At 34.8% G+C, this 26488-nt stretch overlaps 1 protein-coding gene across 1 annotated transcript in view; it reads right to left on the bottom strand.

Annotated features, from left to right (window-relative positions):
* Nucleotides 1-490: 490 nt before the first annotated feature.
* The window catches only part of LOC106646933 (Succinate dehydrogenase, subunit B (iron-sulfur)), a 234544-nt gene continuing 208546 nt past the window's right edge, over nt 491-26488 (bottom strand). The window contains exon 7 of the mRNA XM_089595209.1: nt 491-654. Within this exon, the coding sequence (XP_089451335.1) occupies nt 562-654 (93 nt within the window). The 3' untranslated portion in view covers nt 491-561. The remainder of the gene's footprint in view (nt 655-26488) is intronic.

Below are 26488 nucleotides of genomic sequence, written 5' to 3' on the forward strand. Positions count from 1 at the left end.
AACACAGAAAGGTTAAGCAAAAAAACAGAAAAGAGAGGGATCCAAACACGTTTCATCCTAGATAATTAGCTGGACTTATTAGGATGTAATTTTTGCGATGTATTCAAAATGGAGAATTTTCCGCATCATTAATAAGGGAGAGTGTTTTTAATTAAAAGTTTTCTAATTAAAAAAAAATTTGAAGGTTTACATTATTTTAAGAAATAAGTATATTTAACAATTTTAAATATACTCGTGCGTAGAAAATTCTTTTAATGTATTACTTATTAAACTTTACTTTTGAAAAGGGTTTCTAAGGACAAGAGTTTGTGTCATAGTAATAGATATTTTTCTAACCATCATGATAGTTTTTGAAATGTGATCTTATGAAACTAATCGACTAGATTCATTTAAAATTTTTAAGGATTATAATGTTATCATATTACTAAAACATTTTAAGTTACTTATGATGATATTAGTTAGAACTGAATTATTTATTTTTAATCCAACAAACGGAAAAGTGTATCTCTATTTTTTCTGTATAAATTCCTGTACAATCATAAATGTATTATCTAACTGAAATCAAGCGTCAACTTGGATGTTTCCAATTTCTTTTTGAGTAATATTAGCTAAAAGTTTTTTTGTCTCAGCAATTGCTTTTCCAGGATTCAGACCCTGAAATGAAAAAAATTATACTTTTTTAATTCTTATAACGGTAACTTATAAATCAGGAATATGTTACGAAATTTTTTGGAAGTAAAATTGTAACAAAAGAAATTTACATGTATAAAAATAGTGTTAAACTAGATTTCAAAAAATATGTTAGGAAAAAATATACATGTGATAATGTTGGTTTAAAAAAAAATAAAAAAAACCTCATTAAGGAGGTAACTTACAAGGAATCGTATAATCTCAGATATTATGTACTTATCTCTAGTCCCCAGAGGTTATTTTTAGTATTTACCCAGAATTTTCAGATGTTTTTTGAAATTCCTTAAGAAGTATTAACATAGTATTTTCTTTTGGAAAATTAGTAAATTTCAAAATAGGCAGCTTAATTGCCATTAGTGATAATTCAAGAAGAACTCTAGTAGAGAACTTGCATGCAGCAGGATTTAGTCAACTAATACTGTATGTCGCTAGCGTAACGTCAATTGAACATGTATGAGTTACAATATCACCAATAAATAGTGCATAGATCAAGAAATTGGATATTTTTCGAGCACGTTATTCAAGCTCTCATTTAAATAGATATCACGTAATAGTGACGTAAGAACTCCTGAATTTTTAAGGTTTACTCGATTTGCCGTTAAATTATGAAGATACATTAAAACAAAACAAAATAATCGTATTATACTAACAAGCCGATTCATCACTAAGAATCTAACTCATTGGTTCATACAACCGTAACAATCGATTGTGACCGTACACGTGCACAAATTGAAAGGTTGTGCGTATATTAAGCACTATGTACAGTTATACTTAAACCTATATGTCGAGTGTCGACTCTGTCGACTGCTGCACTGGACTACACGTGCGCACGTATATACATGCATACACACACTTATTGCTCTCTTTCGCTCGGTGAGTTGCATGTTGGTTGCGTTCTTTTTTGTTTGGTCCTTGTACTGCTGCTCTGTGCTTTTGGGCATATTTGTTTCAGGTTCGTTGCATGCTCCTCTACTGCAACTCCAGTCGAGAGTATTATCTCCAAGGGAGAATGCACCTGTTAGGCTTCTGGAGGACCTATACTTGTTCTAGCCACAAAATTTAAGAGAGCGTCGATCAAGGCGTTAGTGCAGACGACAGCAGTCCGTCAGGTGACGGTAAACTTCAATGTGTTACAACCTATCGACTCTGAATTATGGCATCTGATGTAGAGGAAGAAAGCTTTGAGAGCCCTAATGATATTTTGCTGACGGTTGGGGATGTGAAATTGCTTGGGGTTTACTACATACCAGGATGGCTACTTGCCGTGATATGCTGCTAGCCCAGCTTTCCACTGATGTATTAAGTATTCTTAAAACACTTTAGAACGCTTGCTCTAGTATGGAAAAGATGCTGTCTGTGTTCTTACTTCTTCCACACGCTCAATGGTGCCAACTTATGCTGACAAAGTGGCAAAGCCGGGTGCAGTTAGACGTGTTTTTTTAGATAAGAATAAGTCTATCCCAATTAGTCAAGCCAAAAGAGTAGTACTTGGCTCATATTAAAATGCACTAAAAAAATTTTCATCCTAGCAGAAAACAAAAAAAACTATTTTGAGATCTTTAAAACCTGTTGATATGCAACTTAAGGTTAGTAAATTTACATTTTTGCCGGATAGTCATGTTGCTATTGATGATGTTGCCCCTGATTCGTTGAAAAACTGTAAGAAGCTGAAAAAAATAGATATTAAAGTGAAGGAAGATGTCAAGCTTGATCCATAGATTATTATTCATAATATCCCAGTACAATACTCCAAGGATAAACTTCGTGAATCAATCATCAAGTAAAACCTTCCAGCTTGCTCTGCTCATAAAATCAAGATTTTGTACATGTACGAGGGTGCATGAAAAGAAGTTTTGCTTCTGTATTGTGCAACTTAAGCCTAGGCTTAGGGCACAGCTATTTGAAGAGGGTTGTATCTTTATTGGTTGGCACTCATGCAGATTTGCTGACCATGTTACCTTTCTTCAGTGTTACAAATGCTTCAGATTTAGACATGTTGCGGCTGACTGCAAGGGTAAGATCTGCTGTGCATACTGTGCAGGAAACCATCAGTCTAAAGCTTGTCAAAATAAGAGTTTACTATACTCTGTTAATTGTCGTGACAGAAAACACTCTATAATGAAACTGAGGCCCATAATGAAACTGGCAGGTCAAAGTGTGTGGTTTTAAAGAAAAAAACTGAGCGTAAGGTATCTTTAATCAATTACAGTTATGAATAGTCTTCTAATTCTGCATGTGAATGCGCAATCATTAATGAGAGACTTCTATGATGTGCACAAATTAATTTCCAATAAAAAACCATACATCTTTGGAATTAGCGACACGTTTCCTAAGTCAGATAATCTCTCAAATTTAGTTGATATACAGGACTACACACTGTCTTGTTGCAAGCCTGTAAAGGCTAAACTTTTTTCCCATTCTGGGCAAGACCAAGCACATGTGAAGAGACCCGAGTGTTTGCTTGTTAAGATACAGATTGGCTCGTCCAAGTGTTTGTCTGTTATGGTCTACACCCCCCCCCCCCTCAAGGCAGGTTTCTGGTCTGAGGTTGAGTCAGCTGTATTGAACTGCAACGCTCCTTATGATTATCTTATTTTGATGGGCGACCTAAGCTTGGACTGGCACGTTAAGTCTACCAGTGTAACTATTCTCCAAGAATCTCTTCAGATACTAGGACTTCAGCCAGTCCCATGTCTTCCCACACATCACAGTACCTACTCAAGTTAAACTATAGATTTATTTGCCTGTCGGAATTTTCTGATATTGATGAGTTGTTTCAAGTAGGAATCCCTTCGATTTCAAATCATGATGCAATATTTGTCAGGTTGAAGCATTCTGTACCTTTTTGTGACAACTTAGTTATTTCACGTCGTAAGTTTAACTTATTTGACTAGCTTGAATTTTGGAAGGATTTATGTGCAGCCCTCCATGTGGATTCTAGACTGCATATATACGTTGATTCGAAGGTAGTTGCTTTAAACTTCTGTAGTCACAGGTCTGTACGATAAGCATGATCCTTTTGAAGCAGTAGTAAGGAGGCACAGGCCTTTACCCTGGCTGACACCGCATCAATAATTAGAGGTCGCAATAAGACTTGGCTAGAGTATAAATGCTCTCCAAGTTTAACTCATGCAGCTTTTAAGGTGATTCGTAACAGAGTTCAAGTTGAACTAAAGAATGCGCGTTATACATATTACCATCTTAGTATATGCGAATGTAAGAATATCTCACAAAAATGGAAGATTATTAACGCCATGGGTCTTACGAATAAAGCTGACACTTAACCGATGTATGCTTCGTTTGATTTGGATATTGCGAATAGGTACTTTGTTGGAAATTACTCTGATATGCCATTGCATGACCTGCAACATAGAACACAACCTAGAATTGATTCAGATGAGATTTTACATTTGTCATGTTACAGTAGAAGATGTTCATAATGCTGTATTGGCTGCACGCTCAAATACAATCGGTTCAGATGGAATATCTTTAAATTATCTTAAAAATCACATTGATGTACTGTTGAATACATTCAGATATCTCTTTTAAGTCTTGTGTCTTTCCTGAAGCATTACAGGTAGCTTTAGTTAGGCCTAAATCTAAGAAACCTAATACAAAGTAGCTAAAGGACCACCGACTCATAAGTATTTTACCAGCGCTTGGCAAGATCTTGGAGACATTGGCATACGGACAGCTCATTAAATATATCAACGTGCGCAACTTGCTTGTAACTTTCAGTCTGGGTTTCGTAAGAGACATAACACTCAATCTGCCCTGGTTCAGATTGTTGATGACATACGGGCTCATGTAGACAATCGAGAAATTACGCTCTTGGTCTTAATAGATGCATCTCGGGCTTTTAACTCTGTAAATGTCAACCTACTCTATAAGAAGCTCATCTCCTTTAGACTGTCAGATTCAGCTTGCTCCTGGATACGATCTTACCTAACGGGGAGATCCCAGATTGTAGTTCATCATGAAGGCTGTGAAGCTGTATCCTTAAGTAGAGTGAGTGGAGTGCCTCAAGGTTCTATCCTGGGGCCTCTACTTTTCTTACTATTTATGAATGATCTGCCAGATGTCTGCGAATGCTCTTACCATATCTATGCTGACGACTTTTGTTTTTATGTTCTAAACAATATTGGTAAGTGGATGGATTTCGATGGGCTACATGAAAAGCCTGGAAAGTCTAAAGCAGCTTGATTTAGCACGCGCGGTTTTCAATCCAAACTTTCTCAACAAGTTATACCAGATATTGAGCTAAAAATAAGTTATTGTTTGTTCTGAGTCACTCAAATTATTAGGCGTAACCCTTGATGCAAATCTAACATTTAGACTACACGCTACTGACATTGCTGGCAAATGTTTTGAGTCACTGGCACACTTACGGAGAAATGCTTACTTTCTTCCAGTGAGTACTAAGCTCATGCTTGGAAAAGCAGTAGTTTTCTCCATCTTCGAATATTACCCGGCTCATTATCTAGGACTATCTAGTGAACTAACAGTGAAGCTCAGCAGGTGCATTAATGCTGCCCTTCGTTTTGTGGTTGGCATTAAAAAGTCTATATCACATCTACCTATCGTAGGTTTAAACTGATGACGTTCAAAAATTCGATCAAAATTTCTGACTGTGTACTATTTGGCCTCTATTAGGACAGGACAACCATCCTATTTATTAAGTTGCTTTGGATTCAGGATTACTAAGAAATTTATGATAAGAATGTGTCATCTTGACATAATTATGCCCTCAGCGCGGATTGATTTTTTTGCAGCTGCTTCTAGAGTTCGTGCATCTAAGTTATGAAACAAAATCCAGACGTGTGATCAAGTTTATTTCACTAAACCATTCACTTAATTCACTAAATCAGAAATAAGTAAGGAGATTGCCAGTACCTATGTTAAAGAGTGTGTTGATGTTTCGGCGATGCTTTAAGCACCAATGCATTGTGGCCAGCAGAGGAACTATGCACACGTTTTCTATTGGCTGGTGGCTCAAAGGTTTTGCTCGTGGGAGAGATGATAAGAGATGAGAGAGTGAGAAATGAAAGATCCAAATGTATGTATCGGTGATGGAGAGGAGAAGCTAACCTGTACGTATACGCATACAACTGGCTATATATCTATAGCTACAGTTGTATACTCATATGCATGTGGAAGAGCTAAGTGTACTACTTCTCTCACTTTTCCTCCCTGAAAATAAGATAAGTTCACTAAATGTAGTTGATGATTCAACTGTAGAAAAAAACACATAATTGTCAAATTATTAAAATTTTTTCTATCTTTTTTGAAAGAAATGACGAGCTTAACACTAACAACTTACTATTTTTGCTTATTAATAATGGAATGCCTGTATCCTAATGACCTAGCGCACTTAATAATGCATCACTTTTACGATACGTAAAATTATTTAATAAGAGATAAATGCATTCACCACAACGATACAGTGCAGTCAAATTTTCTTTTTTTGTAATAAATAATATTATTTACTAATGTTTGAACGCAATTACACAAACAGTCCAGTGCACTGAAGTCTTCATTTTTCAAAAAATAATTTTTATTTGTTATCTTTAAATATATAGCTTAACTGGAATGATACTATAAGGCTTGAATTAAATCTTAAGCTTCAGAACTTTACGATAAACATAAGTAACTTTTAGTCTTCCTATGCTTCATGCGTTGATAGCTCAGTTGGCTGGGGCTTGTGCACTATCTTGTCTTTTGTGGTGCCGGGTTCAAATATCACTCGGAGCAAGTATTTTTTAAAATTTTTTTTTTATATGTATTCAGTACAACATTAAATAGTTCACACTTCTTTTTCATGATTACTTACTCATTGAGTTTTACCTATGACCAAAACCTTTTTTTTTGTATATTATCTATGAAATTATTTTTTTTACAGCTTGAATTACTTATGTTGTTACAGCTACGCAAAAAAAATATTCACATGTTCAATAAATTGTACTGTTACTTTATTAGATATGAGTTTATTAATAAATACTCTACTCATATGATATTTTTCAACAATATACACAGTCTTCTCTTTTGTTCCTACGTTTATTTAATAAAGGATGACTTTTCTGAAATTAACATGCCGTTCTTCAACACATGTAACTTCTCTAATAAGAGTAAGTTATCTTTATAATATTCGGAAAAATATTAATTCCACTCGACACTCCATAATTGAAATAAGGTTACTGTAGACACCAACGTCTCTAGCGTAACACCAGGAGACGTTGGGAAAGAGCTCTAAAATTAGCTATAACACTCCAGACGTTGTAGTTTTCCTTACGATCAGCCTGGTGCTACAACAGCCGGTTAGAGAAGATCACCCTGAGACATCCAGACAGTCATGTTTGCTAGAGACTTCGGTAAAAAAAAAGTTTATCATCGGACGTCAAACTACCTTGCCAACAAATACATTACAATCTAACAAAGTTGACAAAAAACAGCCTTTAGAAATCACAAAAGTTTCAGCCATGCGTCTAGTAACAAGAGAGCAAATTGGAAGGAAAACTGCAAATGCTTTAAACGATTAGAATTTTTGGCGTCAAGAAACTGACGCAGAACATTTATCGAGACTGAAGCAACAGCATGAAAATCGACCAATAAAATTGATTATACGGGAGAAACTGCAAATCAACGGCCCTTTAGGGCCAACGATTATTTTATGGCAGAAGGAACTCACTGTACTTTTCGGCATGATTATATTTTTTTTACTTTTTACAGCTTATTATTTGATCAAATAAACTGTAAGAATTTCTAACATGTACGTTTTTAAGAAGAAAATTTTTTTTCTGAGAAGTGTTATGAATAGATGTTAAATTTTCAACTAAAAACGTTTCACATTACATGTCAACACTACGGTGTTCTATTTAGTGAGTTTCGGGCGAAGCCGAGATGGGAGGCCGCTAGTTCATACATATCTTAGGGTCTTGGTGTCTGATTTAATTTCAATCATCCATGTTCCTATCCTATCGATGTTAATTCTACATCGGGGGGGGGGGGGGTAAAAACAGATTGGTATTTTACCGACTCATGATTTAGACGAAGAAAAGCTTTTACGATTACGAAAATGTCCATTAAATAGTTTATTAAATGTGATTTTGCATCATGTTAATTAAACCGAACAGGGACTTGAGAACGGTGAAACATTCAAACCTTTAAATATCAATAACAAAAAAAAAAAAAAAACATTTTGCTTTCCGTTTTCAATTACTTTTTTTGCTACATTTTATGATTGAAATTGCAAAGGAACGTTGAGTTTCATGCTAAATTCTTTATTGAAAAAAAAAAAAAAAAAAAAAAAAAGAAACAATAATAATAATAATTGACATACGTAAATGTGGGTGTATGTGTATGAATATTTATGTGTATCAATGACAATATTTCAAGATTCTTTATATAATACTTAGAAAGCCTTTAATTTATTTTTCATCAGGTACCTAAAACCGCTGAACATCACTTTTTTCAATGTCTTTTGTTGTTTAATTAAAAATCATGTAGTGTTGATGTGTAATTTTGATAAAATATCATCTAACAATGAGTACAGGAATAGATTACATTTTAAGAGGAAATATTACAATAACTCAGTTCAATGTACTTTAGTATGACTTATGTCAGTGTAACACAAAGAAATAAATAAAAGAATTGAAAAGAATATATAAAAAGCCGTGGGCCTTTTAAATAGAAGAGTTTTTTTTAAAGAAATACTCCAATTTATTTCAAAAATCAGTAGTACCTCAGCTGACAGATAAATGAGTTAATGTTAATACTACAGCGAAATCATGCTTTTTTTTTTTTTTTTTTTTCATATTTCTTCGTAAAAAAAATAGATATTTTTGCACTGTAGACATACTAAGGGTGCGTTTTATGGTTTTATGTGTGATTGTGCCCACTTTGCATACGACGTTTTTTATGCCAAGGCCGCAAAATGCTGCTTTGCGTATGTATTCCCACTTTTCGCGTATCACATGCATCGCAAATGAATTTTTTTGCTAAGGTAGTCGTCCTATACACGTATTGTTTCTTAAATAAGAAATACAGAAAAACACTGCTCTTTCTGAAAGCTCGGGTAGCGATATATAGCTTTTTTAACTTTTTAACTATAAAATTCTTCGGTAAAAAGTGATTTAGAAAAATTTCTATGGGTCCTAATAGTTTTTATTATTGTTGGACTAAATTTCATATAACTATGAATTAGGATAAACAGTAAAAGGTGTGATCTGCTTGAAAAGTGTTAATCATACCAGTTTTTTAAAATAATGTGAAATAACTAAGTGGTTAGTATTAAATTACTTTACCTCATTTTCAACATTATACTAGTATGAAAATGATTGTAAATATAAAAAAATTCCCCAATTGATGAATTAACAAACAGTAATTGTTTCGCATCGTACGTATACAATTTTAATATTATTATGAATAAAACTTGTATGCTACTATCGAAAAAAAAGATACCAAATAAGAAAAAAAAATCTGCCGTGGCCGAAATTTAAACCCGAGAGGGTTCAAAACTATATGTCACAATGCGGTGCCTAGCCACCTCAACCACTGACACACTGAATACATCGGCATTTAAAGTAAAATATGTTCAGAGTAAGCCACAGGGTTTAAATGTAAGTATAACTTTTTTTTATTTTGGTAATTGAGTTAAAGCTCAACTGAGTGTCAAGTAAAATTATTATTTTTCTAAATATTTTCAAGATAACTTATTCTTATTAGAGAAGTTACATGTGTTGAAGAACGGCATGTTAATTTCAGAAAAGTCATCCTTTAATAAATAAACGCAGGAATAAAAAAGAAGACTGTATATATTGTTAAAAAATATTAAATAGGTAAAATATTTATGAATGAACTCAACAGTTTTTAACGTAACAATACAATTTATTAAATAAGTGAATGTTATTTTTGCGTAAATGTAACAACATAAGTAGTTCAAGCTGTAAAAATAATAATTTCATAGATAATATACAAAATAGATTAGGGCTTACTAATGCTACAAAAATTTTTTTAATTTTAATTGGACCGCAAAAGACAAGATAGTGCACAAGCGCTAGTCAATTGAGCTATCAACGTATGAGGCATAGAAAGACTAAAAGTTACTTATGTTCATCGTAAAGTTCTGAAGCTTAAGATTTAATTCAAGCCTTATAGTATTATTCCAGTTAAGCTATGTATTTAAAGATAACAAATAAAAATTATTTTTTGAAAAATGAAGACTTCAGCACACTAGACTGTTTTTGTAATTGCGTTCAAACATTAGTAAATAATATTACTTATTACAAAAAAAGAAGATTTGACTGCACTGCATCGTTGTGGTGAATGCATTTATCTATTATTGAATAATTTTACGTATCGTAAAAGTGATGCATTATTAAGTGCGCTGGGTCATTGGGATACAGGCATTCCATTATTAATAAGCAAAAATAGTAAGTTGTTAGTGTTAAGCTCGTCATTTCTTTCAAAAAAGATAGAAAAAACTTTAATAATTTGACAATTATGTGTTTTTTTCTACAGTTGAATCATCAACTACATTTAGTGAACTTATCTTATTTTCAGGGAGGAAAAGTGAGAGAAGTAGTACACTTAGCTCTTCCCCATGCATATGAGTATACAACTGTAGCTATAGATGTATAGCCAGTTGTATGCGTATCCGTACAGGTTAGCTTCTCCTCTCCATCACCGATACATACATTTGGATTTTTCATTTCTCACTCTCTCATTCCTTATCATCTCTCCCGCGAGCTGAACCTTTGAGCCACCAGCCAATAGAAAACGTGTGCATAGTTCCTCTGCTGGCCACGATGCACTGGCGCTTAAAGCACCGCCGAAACATCAGCACACTCTTCAACATAGGCACTGGCAATCTCCTTACTTATTTCTGATTTAGTGAGTTAAGTGAATGGTTTGATCTTAGTGTTGAATTTATTTTTAATCATTTATTTTTATCAAAGTTAATTTAGTTACATTGATGATTGTTAATAAACTACGTTTTTTTTCTTATCTTATAGTGTTTTTTGTATTATAATACCTAGATTTAATAATACTTTTTTGTATGATTTATGTATTTGCATATCCATTATGTAGTACAGTGTAACTAACTCTACCCTTTAGTTATGTACACACCACGCTTTTGGCTAACTTGGACCTTGAGTCCTTAGCTAATAATAAATAAAGAATCTAATCTGATAAAATATCTCTTTCTCTCTCTATCATCCCTTAGTCAGCTGCTTCTGCTTTGCGCTGATATACATAAACGTGGTGCTTCCCAGTTCCCACTTCTGCAGGCCTGCATTGCCCTGTAAGAGCCGCTCACGGTGCTATCTCACTCGTGTACTGTCGGTTCTGCTCGTAGAGCGCGATCCGATACATTGGCTTTGTAGTATACCTATGTATAGCATAAAGCAAAATTGGCCTCAAAATAAAAATTTTCACTCCTTAAGCACAAAGGTATCTAACATCAATAAAATATAAAATCAATCAAAATATTCAAAATACGTATTTTTGGATTTTTAAGAACTATTTGACGTAATTCAAGTTAAAAGTGTGATACAAAAAGCTTATTATTATAAGTGTAAGTGTAAATCTGAGTGTACGTATGTCACTGTTAGTAAATGTTACCTGTCTAATAATCAGTGAGTAGATGATTTTTCTTAGAGTGTACGCACTTATTAGTAACATAACTGTTCATTGTATTTATAGTACATTGATTGCTGCTAGATTTTTTTTGATTTTCAGGCATCGTTAAAATATATCTATTTATCAGAATCAGCTCAAAATTCGTGTACTAATTAGATCTTTTAATTCTAATAAGAATTGATAATATATCTCTCACTACGGATGTTACAGGTATTAAACTGTAAAACTATGCCTCAAGAGTGCGAGCAACTTCATACTCAGCTGAACACCACAAACGTCAAGCCGCGTTAACAGCTGCAGGCGAACCAAGAGCGTGCATTACTGCTGGTACTTGGCTAGTCAAGTCTTTAACAGTGTTAAAAAATAATGAAAAGTAATACTTAAACTGCTAGTTTCAAAATAGTTCCTAATAAATTATTATGAAAAAATGTATAACTAGTTTTGTTATTTAGTAACTATAAGTTTGTGCCAAAAGTAAAAAAAAACTTGTTTTTGAACCCAAAAAAAGTTGAAACATACGAATAAAATTCTCAATTAAACGAAGTATTCAATAAGTTGTAAGAATAAGAAATTACTTTACATTCTATCATTTATTTGTACACAAAAAAAGATAAATTTCAAAGTCAATAATTTAGTAGAAACAGCACTCGATAATCTTAGAGACACACAATACTAAAAGTGGGGAGTATCAGTTGTATTTATCTACTAGTAGCACCTCCCACTGATAAGTATGGCATTTTGCGTCTTTTGAAATTAAAATGTAACTCTGTAAAGAATAGTTATTCTAATAATTATTTATACTAACAACACGAGGAGTTAAGTAAATGTTATTTCCATATTTTATAAGACAAGTTAGGTGAAAGTGTTTACTGTTTTTTTAAACCAAGATCTTTGTATCATCATTTGGAACGTTGTATCAATCTTGCAGACGCCTAATGCCTAAAAAAAAAAAATGAAAATATCCGTTGTATTCATTTACGACCAGTAGCACTTCTGACCAGTAAGTTTCAAGAGTAATCGAGAATAAAATGATGTTAGATTTTGCTCCTGTCAATTACTTTCTTCTTTTGTACTTTTTACGCTGTATTCTAAAGTATGTTATGAATTTAAGTGTACAATATTTCACAATATTTCTTTTACGTAACTAAGTAAGAGGATAAAACTTACTTGACACGAAAAAAAATTCTGATAGCTAGTGAGGTAGCTCGGAAAATATGCGTCAAGTGCTGAGCAAATGACAGAAAATAAAATAAACATATGCGTGTTGAAAAAAATCACGTACTTTCAGATATAGAAATAAATAAGTTGGGTACCAACATGTCAATATTTTACCAGAAATGAGAGATTAAAAAAGAAAAAAAATACATATGGACACAATTACATTAAAGAACAGAACGAAAAAATAGTCGAACACAGGAAAAGATATAAATATAGAAATTCTTCGAGGTATGAACGAAAATGATTCATAGAATTAAAAGTTTATCAAAAATTCACAGAAGGTAAAAAGTAAGATTATGAAAATGAAAAAAAACTACAGTTAATAAAAAGTACAAACCTGCATACTTATGAATGCAGTTTTGAGCAATCATGTATTTTAATCTTAAACATTAAAAACAGCTTTCTGAAATATTTTTCAAAAGGCTTTATTTTTAACCAATACGAAGCTTTCTTTACAAGAACGCAAAAACTACATTAGAATCTTAGAGAAGTCGATGTATAGTTCTCAGAACTTTAATAAAAACAAAAAGTGTGACTGAAGACACCATTTTCGGAACCGCATAGGTGAGAGAAGAGGTTGAGAGGGAAACATAGATTCACACGAATGTTTACATATATCTACGCTTGGATTGTTATTTTCCCAGTTAGCCCCGAAAATGGCGAAACTAATCAGTGACTTTCGAACTCTTCAGCCACCCCCCTTATTTCCTACTCTACGGAAATGTTCAAATCCTGATAAGGATCATTCTTCCAGAATATTCTTTGCCACCCGCAATCTTAAGGGTTAACCAAGATTTTTCCGAACATCTGAATCATATCAGTTGTGAAAGCGTCCTTGCACAAGTCTACAGGCGGGTGATTGGGTACCCACGTAAGAAGTTATACTTCTATGAAATTATATGGCAGATAATACAATTATAAATATAAATATACCTTCTATCAAACGATATTGTGTACAAAGGTGGTGCAATTATCGCGGGAATGAGTATACTTACGTAAGTAGGGTATGGTTTCAACAAATTTTTTAATATTTAATAACTGAACAATTATAAATAATATATAATGGCACAATACAATATAAACAATATGAAAGCTTACCCTTACGTAGAAACAAACTTCATTAATGCTTTTTCAACGATACACGACCCGGTGGAGCGAACTCTAATCCTCGGAAAGAGCGGAAAAAGGGTACCATTAGAAGTTTTATGGACACGATACGACGCAAGTTCAGACGGGCTCGGTATATCTCAACCCTGGATCTGAGTAGTGCGTATCACCAGATTCCATTGGCAGACAAGGCCAAACCAATAATGGCCTTTACGGTACCTGGAAAGGGGCTGTTTCAGTTCTATCAGTTACTGTTCAGGCTGAGCAATGCGCCTGCAACCTTCCAGCAACTCATAAATCGGGTGACGGTCCGGAGATCGAACCGTGTGCTTACTCATACCTCGATGATATTATCATCGTGACCGAAACCTTCGAGGAACACCTGGAGTGGTTGGAGCGCTTACTCCAAAGAATATGAGATGACGAAAAAGCGAGTTTGGCCAAATAGAGGTCAGATATCTGGGAATTCTAGTAAATAGAGACGGACTTGACTCTGACCCTGAGAAAATCAGACCAATTCTGGATTACCCAGCTCCCAGGAACCTAAAGCAACTCTGACGATTACTAGGAATGGCTTTCTGGTATAGGAAGTTCCTTCCAAACTACGCAATAGTACCTAAACCTAAAGGTGGGCGCCTTAGAAAGCTTTTCTTGCTGAAGACGGGGCGCTCTACCAGTGCGCTTGCGAGATAAGCTGTTGTTTCTTGCGCGTTTTTGATTTTGTGCTTTGGCTAGCGGGAACCGCCACAGGGGCTCTTCGTTTGATGCAGTCGGCCGTAGGCAGGCTGAACGATACCCACTTGCTGGCTTTGGGTAGCTCAGGTGTTGGCTGCGGCGTAGACGTAGGGGCCGGTGGTGGCATTGGCGAACCTGGATTCGGTCCTGTGGCAGGCGAAGGCAATGCGGCATCAGCTTGGCCGGAGATTGGCATGTCTGAGCGCTCCGAGTATGCTGGCTTCAGGGTGTCCGGAGAGCTGGCGCGGGGGCGTCCATTAACTTCGACGGTGAAATTCCAGTCGTCGATACGTTGGATCACCTTGTATGATCTTGTGTAAGGTGGATCCAACGGCTTTTGAATCGCGTCAACGCGCTTGAAGACGTGCGTACGTGCGTGCACGTCTGCAAGTCACGGAAGATAAAAGGCTTGGGCGAGGTGTCGTGCCTGAATGCTTGGAGTGGCTTGATGGCCTGCTGCAGCTAGCAAAGGCCTTGGATAAAAAACGGTGGGTCGACATTCGGGTGGCTGGTGGTAGTGAAAAACTCTCCAGGCACTTGGAGCGTTGTCCCGTAGAGCATCTCGGCCGGGGAGGCTTGCAGGTCCTCTTTAAAAGACATGCACAAACTTAGTAGGACCAGAGGCAGGGCATCAGGCCAGAGAGTGTCCTTGTTGCACATTAAACCGGCCTTGAGCGTTATGTGCACTCGATCCACCATCCCATTTGACTACGGGTGGTAAGGAGTGGTTCTGATGCGGTTCGTACCAGTCATCTTGTTGAGCTCTGTGAAGAGTGCTGACTCGAACTGTGCGCCTTGATCAGAAGTGAGTGTAAGCGGTGTTCCAAAGATCGTGATCCAGTTGTCGATGAATGCCTTGGCGACGGTGGATGCCTGTTGGTCTGGGATCGGGACTGTGACGGGCCATCTGCTGAATCGGTCGATGGTCGTCAGGCAATATTGGTACCCTTTTGTCAGTGGTAGCTTTAGACGGTCCACATGTATGTGGTCGAAACGCCCGTCAGGGGTGCTGAAGTCACCGAGGGCAGAGCGGTTGTGGGAGCGCTGACATGGTTCGCATTGTTGCGCCCATTGCGTCGCGTCCTTTCTTAACTTAGGCCACATGAACTTTTGTGCCACCAAGCGTACTGTGGCTCTAATGCTGGGGTGGCTGAGATTGTGGAGTATCTCGAATGCCGTCCTGCAAAGCTTCTCAGGCAGGTAGGGGCACACTACTCCCGTGGACGTCTCGCAATGGATGAGGTGACCGTCGATGGTGAGAGGCTGAAGATCGAGGCGAGGGTCTGAGAGGAGATACTTCAGCTCTTGGTCTTCAGCTTGAGCCTTAGAAATGACCTCCGGGTCAATAACCTAAAGCATAGCTATCGTGTTAATACGCCAGAGTGCGTTGGCCACCACGTTATCTTCGCCTTTGACATGGCAGAGGGTAACCTGGTGTTCCAGGATATAGTCAAGGTGCTGGACCTGCCTGAGCGAAGCCTTGTTCGAAGGTTGTCGGGCGGCGTAGACAAGTGGCTGATGGTCTGTGTAGACCGTAAACAGTCGTCCTTCTAAGATCCGCTCGAAAACTTTGATGGCTGCGTAAACTCCCAAGAGCTTCTTGTCTTATGCAGCGTAATTTCGTTCGGCCTTGATGAGCTTCCTTGAAAAAAAAAGCCAAGTGGCCTCCAGACACCTTTCGGATGCTCTTGCTCTAAGGCTGCGTCGATCACCGTGTCCGAGGCATCGGTTCTTAGGGCCAGGGCCGCCACTATGAACTAAAGAAAGTAGATTTGTACGAAATAAAATATCTCACGACCCATTGGACCGATTTCACCTTTTTTTTTAAATGCAGGTTATTTGATAGGGTGTACAAGAAAATTATCGAGATTGGTGTTAAAATTTACCTTAATAAACAAATTCACGGTTAATAGCGAATATCGTGGATACGGTATTTTTGGTTCGAAAGGTATTAATGATATACTGGAATATTCACTTTCTCTGCTATTATTTAGGATTCTCACAATGTGTCTTGACCCCTGACCATTAATCTGAAAGGCAATTGTTTATATAATAAAAACAGGAAAAGTTATTTAACAAATTATAAAAACAATCTAACCCTTTTTTAAATTTAAATACGATATTACTTTTATGTCAACAATTAAGAAACAAAGGTATATGCTAGGAAGCAACTATTTATATATTAACAAGTTACAAACTAATGTATATAAAATTATAAACAAATTAAATACAAAATTTTAACAAAATGTTTTTTATTACATATGATAGTATGTTTTTCTCTGATGTAAATTTTGTTGCTAAAATTAATAAGTGTAGGTATACATTTTATAAAAAATTGAAAAAGTGCCATACATGTATACGCACGTACATACATGGGAACATAGAAGTATGCATTTCTGAGATTCAAAAATGCTATCCAATTTTTTTAGGCAAACACAGTGAATTGCATTTTTTTGTAATGTTAGTACGAATCGACTACTTATTGTCGATTCTTTAAAAAAACTGCAATAACAAGAGTAAATAAAAAATAAAGTTGAACAAATTCAAGATGTTCGAGATACATTCGATTCAAAACAAAAATTACAACTTACTATGATACGATTCGAGTGAGAAGAAGGTCTGGATCTGGTCTGAAGCTACAAGTGAAAGTTGCACTCCGAAACGGTGAAAAATCTCTTACTGACAAAATTAGCAATTTTTAAGCAAATATTTGAACCACTTGTAACTTTGGCCCAGAGCAACACTTTAAGCTCTACTTATCAGCACTTTTGATCACCATCCAAGCAAATACTCCAACTCCATTCTGAGCCGATCTATAATCGAAAACTTACGTACAAAAAATTGAGGATAATTAAGATGTTACTACTCTGGCTATAGATCAGCTCAGGATGCAAATGTAATAGCCACTTGTATATTAGTTTATAGTATTAAAAAAAATCGTTAATTTACGATGTGGTAAAGTCCAAAATGTTAATCAGGAAGAAAGTTGCGAGAGTTTAAGACTTGTATTGAAAAATGACCGAAATCTGGTTTTTAGAAACAAGTTCATTTCTACCTTAACTTCAAATGCACACAACTTTGTCCCCATTCAATGTTGCGGGCTTACCGCACACATTACAGCTGTTTCCAAGCGCTATCAAGTTCCATACATGCTAATATTGCACTTGAATCCGCAACTGATTTACTGTCAAGCAGTAAAACCTCGATTATCCTCAATTTTTGGTACGTAAGTCTTCGATTACAGCTCGGCTCAGAATGGAATTGGAGTATTCGCTTGAATGGTTATCAAAAGTTCTAAAAAACAGCTGTAATTAAAGTAGAGCTGAAAATGTTATTCTGGGCCAAAGTTACGAGCGGTTAAAATATTTTCTCGAAAGTCGCTAATTTTGACCATTGCAGATTTTTCCCCGTAGGGTCCGACTTTTAATCGCTTGTAGCTTTAGACCATGTCAAGATTTCAAGCTTTACTAGGACTTAGATAAAAGCTTATTTTGAGAGCTTTCAATTGTTTGTGTTGAGAAAGATGACATATGATCTTAGGCCAAGTCACGGCCAAAAGAGTAAAGTCGAAATTTCAGTGAATAAAGTAAATTTTTACTTTTAAGATGCCCTAAGTTTACTCGACTTTTTTTTCCCGAGCGAAAAAAAGGGTGTCCCGTGGAGCAAATTTCATCCCTTGTTCCAAGACTAAGAGAATGATTCCCCGTAGTGCCAACATTATATTATAAAAATACTCGACGAAAGATTGCCCAATGATAAAGAAAAAAAAAAGAAGTTCGCTTACATTTGTTTTCTTCGTATCTTCAATGTACAGTAATCTGAAAAACATAGATATAAATTGAGGAAAGTTAAGAGAGATACACCTTTTCGTATTTTCAGTCTCATCGATAAGAAAGCTGATTGGAAGTGGGCATAGTCGAGGGAGAGAAATATTCTTGTATTTGATGTACCTTAATCAATAAGAAAAACAATCCAAAAGGAAAATACCAGAGAAAGAGGACCGTTCTCATTTTTTCACGTGCATCAATCAATAAGAGGTGAGTACAAGTGTGAGAGTAAAGGCTCATCATGTTTTCAGTCTCATCAATAACTGCCAAAATATGATCAAAAAAAGAGTAACGTTGATAAAAATGAGTTATCTAATATTTCCCTGTGCACTAATTAATAATAGTGATAAAATCCATAAAAATCAAGTGAATTCAAGGGGGATCATCCTTTTTAATGTTTTTTTAAGCATGTACCAGCAAAGTACTCTATAAAATATGAGTGCAGTCGATGAAGAGAAGCCTTCTGAAACCTAAATGTTCTTTAAAAGAACAAAGTTAATAACAAGTGGTCACACACAAAAGAAAAAAAAATCTTTACATTATCGCGTAAGATAAAGAACGATGAAAGTTGTTCATCTTCTTGGTATACTTATAGACTTGACGAGTTCATACGTTCGTTTAATCATAGCAGTCGAACACATCATTTAAACTTCAAGTTGTGGTTTTTACATAAACGTATACACATGGACCTTTGTAAGTACGAGTTTTCAACGAGAAAATGTATAAATCGTCGAGAAATTCAGTCACAGACCGTATTCTCAATCGAATCGTATCATAGTAAGTTGTAATTTTTGTTTTGAATCGAATGTATCTCGAACATCTTGAATTTGTTCAAATTTATTTTTTATTTACTCTTGTTATTGCAGTTTTTTTAAAGGATCGACAATAAGTAGTCGATTCGTTCTAACATTAAAAAAAACTGCAATTCACTGTGTTTGCCTAAAAAAATTGGATAGCATTTTTGAATCTCAGAAATGCATACTTCTATGTTCCCATGTATGTACGTGCGTATACATGTATGGCACTTTTTCAATTTTTTATAAAATGTATACCTACACTTATTAATTTTTGCAACAAAATTTACATCAGCGAAAAACATACTATCATATGTAATAAAAAACATTTTGTTAAAATTTTGTATTTAATTTATTATAATTTGATATACATTAGTTTGTAACTTGTTAATAAATAAATAGTTGCTTCCTAACATATACCTTTGTTTCTTAATTGTTGACATAAAAGTAATATCGTATTTAAATTTAAAAAAGGGTTAGATTGTTTATATAATTTGTTAAATAACTTTTCCTGTTTTTATTATATAAACAATTGCCTTTCAGATTAATGGTCAGGGGTCAAGACACATTGTGAGAATCCTAAATAATAGCAGAGAAAGTGAATATTCCAGTATATCATTAATACCTTTCGAACCAAAAATACCGTATCCACGATATTCGCTATTAACCGTGAATTTGTTTATTAAGGTAAATTTTAACATTAATCTCGATAATTTTCTTGTACACCCTATCAAATAACCTGCATTTGAAAAAAAAGGTGAAATCGGTCCAATGGGTCGTGAGATATTTTATTTTGTACAAATCTACTCACTCCCGATCAGTGCCAAAAAGTCGTCTCACCTCGTAGCATTGGCGTTAGCAATCTCTCTACTCATCTCTGCTCGAGGATAGCGGAGGTACAAAGCAGGCGAACGCAATGACGAAACAGCAAGTAAAAAGAGACTTAGATTTGTTAAATACAAAAATAATATTTGATTGGATAGAAAATAACTTTTAAGAACGATCATGATTTGGATCGCAGCGGACAGGCGCGTGCCGAAGTCTACGCTGGTCGAGTCAAGATCCGTGAGTGAGTCAGGCAACGCTCGCTACCTAAAGGTGGGTACTCTGGAGAGCTTTTCTTGCTGAAGATGGCGCGCTCTACCATTGCGCTCACGGGATGAGCTGTTGCTTCTTGAGCGATTTTTGTTTTGCACTTTGGCTAGTGGAAACCGCCACACATCTTCAAAAAAAGATTACAGTGGACTAAATTTCACTACTTTTGCATGCATTTAGTTATTTAATCTAATCAATCGTGGTTTTTGAATCAACTCAATATCTATCAGTTTTCTGCTAGAAGCCAAAAAGTCTCTTGGATTGAGCGAAATCGTATTTTTAAACATATTTTCCAAAAAATAAATCACAGTGGACTATTTTTCACTACTATAGCGATTATTTTGTCGTTAAATTTTATTCATTAGATGGTTTCAAAGGCATAAAATTAAATTAAAAAAGCCTTAATACTTGATGAATTTTTTACTGGTCGCAACATATTTGGAGTCTTACGTCCTGCACTCCTCCACATCGTAACATGTTTTGTATCTGCCTTCCAGAGCACCTCCACGTGGTGTCGATGGGTAACGGAGTATTCCGTAATCCAGTATGGATCTGGATAACGGATTCTATACCGTCATAGCAAATACACGAAGAAAACGTGTTACGATGCAGGGTGTCACAAGCCCAGTATGAGCGGCTAATCAGGGTTGGAAAGCGGGCCCGCAGGCTTCGTCATCAAGCAACCGCAGTGCAACAATGGCGGGTAACTTAACCGATGTTGAACATGTAACAATAAATAAGTTGAGAAGTACATTAAAAGAGTGTTTGGGGTTTAAAATGATGGACGAGATAACAGAGTGGGTACCGAACTGTATTTGTGGATCATGTGATATAATAATTCGATCTTATGCAAAAGATAAAGACAGCATCAAATTATTATTTTTTATTTTAGCCAAATAGAGTAAACTTCGATCTGGAAAGACTGTTACTTTTGTGAAACTAAAGTAGAATGTTTCAATCAATTCACCAAATCGAAAATTGTGTACCCTAATCTAAGAAGCATGATAAAACCACTCCTCACTAAATTCGTGGATAATCCCGAAAACCCAGAAGAAAATTCGAATAAACAGACAAAACAGGGTTACAAAGAAAGTCAAGAAAATGAAAACAGCAGTAAAGAAGAAACTTTAGAAGAAAAAGTAAATAGTGATGATAACTATATTAGCAGTAAGAAAAAAAAAAACAAAACCCTACAAAAATATGCGCAGGCTGAACTAAATGATCTTGTGAGAAACTTGGGTTTGTCGAAAGAAGGTGCTTAGTTTATGGCTTCTGACTTTTAAAAGAAGAATTTGTTAACGGAAGAAATAAAAGTGATGGTAGATCGAGATAAAGAGAAAAAATTGAGAAAATATTTCACAAAAGACACTGAGTTATTACTACGTTATTGTACAGATATTAATGGATTGATGAATGAAATTTAAGAAAATGTTTACAAAGACCATAACTGGAGACTATTCTTTAACCCGTCAAAGCGGAGCTTAAAAGCTGTCTTATTACATAACAGCAATATATTCGCAGCAGTTCTATTAGCACACATAAAATTTATGCAAGGGAATAATATGAATATTGAAATTCTTTTGAAAAAATTAAATTACTCGACACACAAAAGGCAAATATGTGGTGATCTGAAAATTCTTTCCATCATACTTGGTCAACAAAGTGGTTTAACCAAGAATTCTTGAGACTTATGTTTATAGGATAGTCGAGACCGAACGAATTATTATTCGAAAAAAGAATGACCAGAAAGAAAATCATTGAATCCTGGTTCACAGAACGTCATAAACAAACCTTTGATCCATCTTAAATTCTTTTCCCTCTTTTACACATTAAATTAGGTATCATGGAATAATTTGTTAATGCTTTGGATAAACATGGAAATTGCTTTTCATACCAAAAGAACAAGTTTCCTAACATGTCCAATGCAAAATTAAATAGGAATATTTAATGTACCACGAAGTTTGGATTGCAATATAAGTCTTCCGTCATTTACATCTTGATACTTTCTCCAATAATTTGGGTGACTACAGCGAGCAGCAAGGAGAACAGTTCTACCAAGACATGAAAGAGATGGAGCGTCGTTACCAAGGAAGATGTAATGAAAATATGTTGGCTGATTACTGCTGGAACTTAAAAAGAGAAGTGGTAATAACAGGTGAAAAACGCAAACGAAAACCATTACGACGAAGCTTTGAAGATCAATGACAACGTTACGGTAAAATAAAAGTTAAAAGTGGAAGTGAATAATGTTATATTAGAAACGTGAGAGGCAAGGGGACCTACCCTAATCAAGCAACCCATGACGTGAGAGGCAAGGGGACTCACGCTTATCAAGTACTCCATAGAGATAATATCCCTGCTACTTACACATCGTCGACGCTGGGTGATGCTAAAAGCGGAAAAAACAGTGAAGGTATCTTAATGTTGTTTTTAAAGTTAAGGGATAAACTACTGGGTGAGGGCTCGGAATGAAGATCCTCCTTTTTTTTGACGCCCAAATCATTCTGTAATCAGATTAAAATTCAGCAACCATGTGTAGGTACAAGTAGTGATATTTAGTCCTTTAGAAATACTTTTTTTTTAGTAGATTTGGTAAGAAAGTCTATTTCGCTAGATGCTACTGTCTTCTTGGCTTTAAGAGAAGGACTTTAAATGTAAGAAACATTCCAAAATCGGAATATAATTTCACAACCAAATATACGTAAAAGTAGTAAAGTATAGTCTGATGTAGTTTTTTTTTTTTTTTTTTTTTTTTTTAAAGTTGTGCTAAAAAAGCCGATTTTAATGGATTTCAGGGACTATTAAGCTTCGAAGGGAAAACCAAAAAAAGTTAAATATAAAACAATAATTTGATATAAGGATCACATATACACAAACGTTAAAAAATATAGTTTGTTGTAGTTTTTTCCAAGATATGACGAAAAAACCGATTTTACTCAATTCTAGGGATTTTTTGGCATCCAGGGGTAAACTGAAAAAATCTAGGTGCACGCTAAAATTAAAATTTAACGAAACGATTGAACATGCACCGAAGTATCGAAGTACCGTCCATTGTAACTTATAAAAAGTATTTATAGTCATTGTTATGTGATGTAGCCGTGACATATGTGTATTCATATTCATACAGATTTTCATTTTTTATACCAACAAATGGTATCATTAGTTTTTACCGAAAATGAGAAGGAAAACAGTTATGAGCGAAAATTGACATATAACTAGAAGTACGAGAAAAGCAGACGAGCCAACAATCAAAATATTCAAAATCGATAATCATCTTTTGCCGTTTTGAAGAAATTTGGTAGTATTATTCAGCTAGTCTTAAGACATTTTATTTTTAGAAAATTTTTTGTCACAGTATATAGCTATCGAAAAAAAACTTTCGAAATTTATAAAACTTAGGAAAAAAGTTAAATTTGGAAAACTGTCATTATGAAATTTATTTTTAGTTTTCCTTTTTTTTAAAAAAAATTATAATCTAAATAAATCATTCTACATTTTGCACATTTTAATTAACATCTTCGGATTATACAAGAAAAAATATATTCCCTCATTCTTTATTGATTTGCGAATCTTAGGGTTAACGAGATAATATAAAACTTTTAGATTAAAAATATAATCACAGGCGTGCATGGCCCGTTAATCGTTATCTAGTTTTTTTATATACCAATTATATAATAATATTTATAAACTTAAAATTTTAAGAAACGATTTGCTCGCAAAATACAAAGCGAGAAATAATGCTTCCTCTTCAGTTAGTGCCACTACTTAACTAAAATAATGATGCATTAAGACCTGAACTCGCCGTTAGCACCCTCTCGCATAATTTACATGAGAGGTACAGCGAATCAGCTAATCAACTAAGTCATTTTAAATAGGTTATCAATTTTACTAAATACGATTTATTATATGCTTGCTCAGTTAAAAATTTATAGCTATAATTATACCTATAAATTATAGCTATAACTACCTATAAAACAGCTATAATAATGTATAAAATTCAGCTATAAATTTAGCTATAAATTACAGCTACAATCTTTTCACAAATTTTGAATAAAAATTAGTTTAAAATCAGATTTTTTCAACATATATCGATCAGTATAGACGGTATTATCCGTGTGATAACAGTAAAACTAAGGGCCTAAAGTATTTTTAAACAATTTTAAAAAAACTTGAAATTGTATATGATTTCTTGTTTTTTTTTTTTTTTTCTACTTATTAGAAAATACTTTAGGCCCCCAGTTTTACTGTTATCATACGGATGATACCATCTGCACTGATCGATATATGTTGAAAAAATCTGATTTGAAACTAATTTTTATTCATTATTTGTGAAAAATTTACAGCTGTAGTTTATAGCTATATTTACAGCTGAATTTTATACATTATTATAGCTGTTTTATAGGTAGTTATAGCTATAATTATAGCTATAAATTATAGACATATTAATAGCTATAAATTTTTGACTGAGTGGTGCGACTTAAATTTTACAAGGAGATCAAGGTAGGATCTTGAACTAAGTGAACATCAAAAAGTTGTGCGGTGCAAAAGAGTATCATGAGTGGCTTAAACGTTTTACTTTTGTAAGGTCGAGTCTCTCTATGTATTAAGTATATCTATACACAAGTTCTTCTGCCAACTTGTGGTATGTTTGGCATGTGATATATATTACGTGTGTATAGGTATTTACGTGTACTAAATACATGGTTTCACCTCACCAACCGACTAAAAAACGGTTATGCCACTCATGAAATACTTTCCCAATGCACAATTTTTTTGTATTATTGTAGCCCAAGATCCTATCCTAATCTTGCTACACAATTCAAGTAGCTTTGAGCACAGAATTAATCATATTTAATAAAATTGACACTATCCAATCTAATTTAGTAGCTCAGCTAATTCACTGTACCACTCATGTAGTTTGTGCGAGAAGGCGCTACCCGTTGGTTCAAGTCCGGTGTACGCTTGTCAAGCATATCTATACGTAGCAGACGATAATCACTGACACGAAGTTATTATCAAAGCTTATGGAGTTGGGTTTGTGTTACAACATTTATTTTAGTATCTGAAACATATATGTAGAATATTGAAACCAAAGAGAACCTTTTTTTATAACTATTTGAACAACAAACTTTAATCACATACAAGCATTTATGTACCTAAACTGGTCCCACTATAATATACTCTAATTTTACAAATTAGAATATGTATGAGCGAGGTGTCAGTTCAGGTACAAGATGCTAATGTATAAATAAAATTTTCTGTTTTAAAAAGTATACAAACAGCTTTTCTTTGATTTAATATCCTATACATATATTTCAGATACTAAAATGAATGTTGTAAGAATTTTATGTTGATAGGTTTCAGGTTAAATGTTTAGTGATTAATACACAAGTACGAAAGTTGGCAGCATGTGTAACGTCTCAAGTGTCAGAAATATCAAGTGTTTTTAATTAAACGATAAAAAGTTGGTTTATGTTCAAGGTGATACCGTATGATTTACAGATTACAATCTTGCTAATATATAAAGCAAAGTTGCTAAAACCGTTACAATCGACAACCGCGAAAACTTCTGAACCGATTTTGCTGAAATTTTGTATACTGATTCTTGATGATTCTGAGATGGTTTTCGCATAGTTTCTTTTTTTAAAGTTAATAACAACAGCAATAAATAAACTCAAAGATTTGGTCAAATAAGATATCTTTGCAACTTGGTTCAGTTGGATCCACTAGGTGGCGTCAAAGTAAAATTAAAGCTACCCGCAATCGAAGATAGTGAAGAGTGGTGATAAGATGCCCCATCGAGTTGTCGATTATCATAGACGTTTATCAGCAGTACACCAAGATTAGAGTCATTAGTCGAGAAGCTGGGGATCCCGGCTACCGATGACACTCTTTTTTCATGGGAAAGCGAAATAAATCGGTTTTCACCTCAGATGGCCAAAATAACCACGGAAAAATAGGCGTTCGGAACGTCAACGTCTCTGGGGGAATATCAGGGGACGTGTCTAGCTAGAGTACAATCTTGCTCCAACACTTCAGAGTTTTTTGGCTGTTTAACCATCCAGCCTGGAGCTGTCAGAGAATTTTCTACTTCAAATGCAAGCCAGGGAAGACAGCCCTGAAAAATACGGGCAGCTACAACGGTCTCCTTCTTAGTGGTCGTCCCAACGACATGCTTACAGAAAAGGTATTCTCCAGGCCCACTTTCTCGACTAACGATGAGCGGTTGATTATTTGAGTAACGACCTGAAGACGAGATATTTTTTGGTTCAGCGGCATACCTCTTTCCAGTACGGTCTCCGTACACAGAGACTCCAAGAATAAGTCAAGCTACCCGCAGATGGCTCTTCATCATCAAGAATAGTAATAAGGAATAACTGAAAA

The sequence above is a fragment of the Copidosoma floridanum genome, unplaced genomic scaffold (assembly GCF_036245765.1).
Source record: "Copidosoma floridanum isolate Cflo_tuat_1 unplaced genomic scaffold, Cflo_Japanese_pri ptg000002l, whole genome shotgun sequence".
Taxonomy (NCBI): domain Eukaryota; kingdom Metazoa; phylum Arthropoda; class Insecta; order Hymenoptera; family Encyrtidae; genus Copidosoma; species Copidosoma floridanum.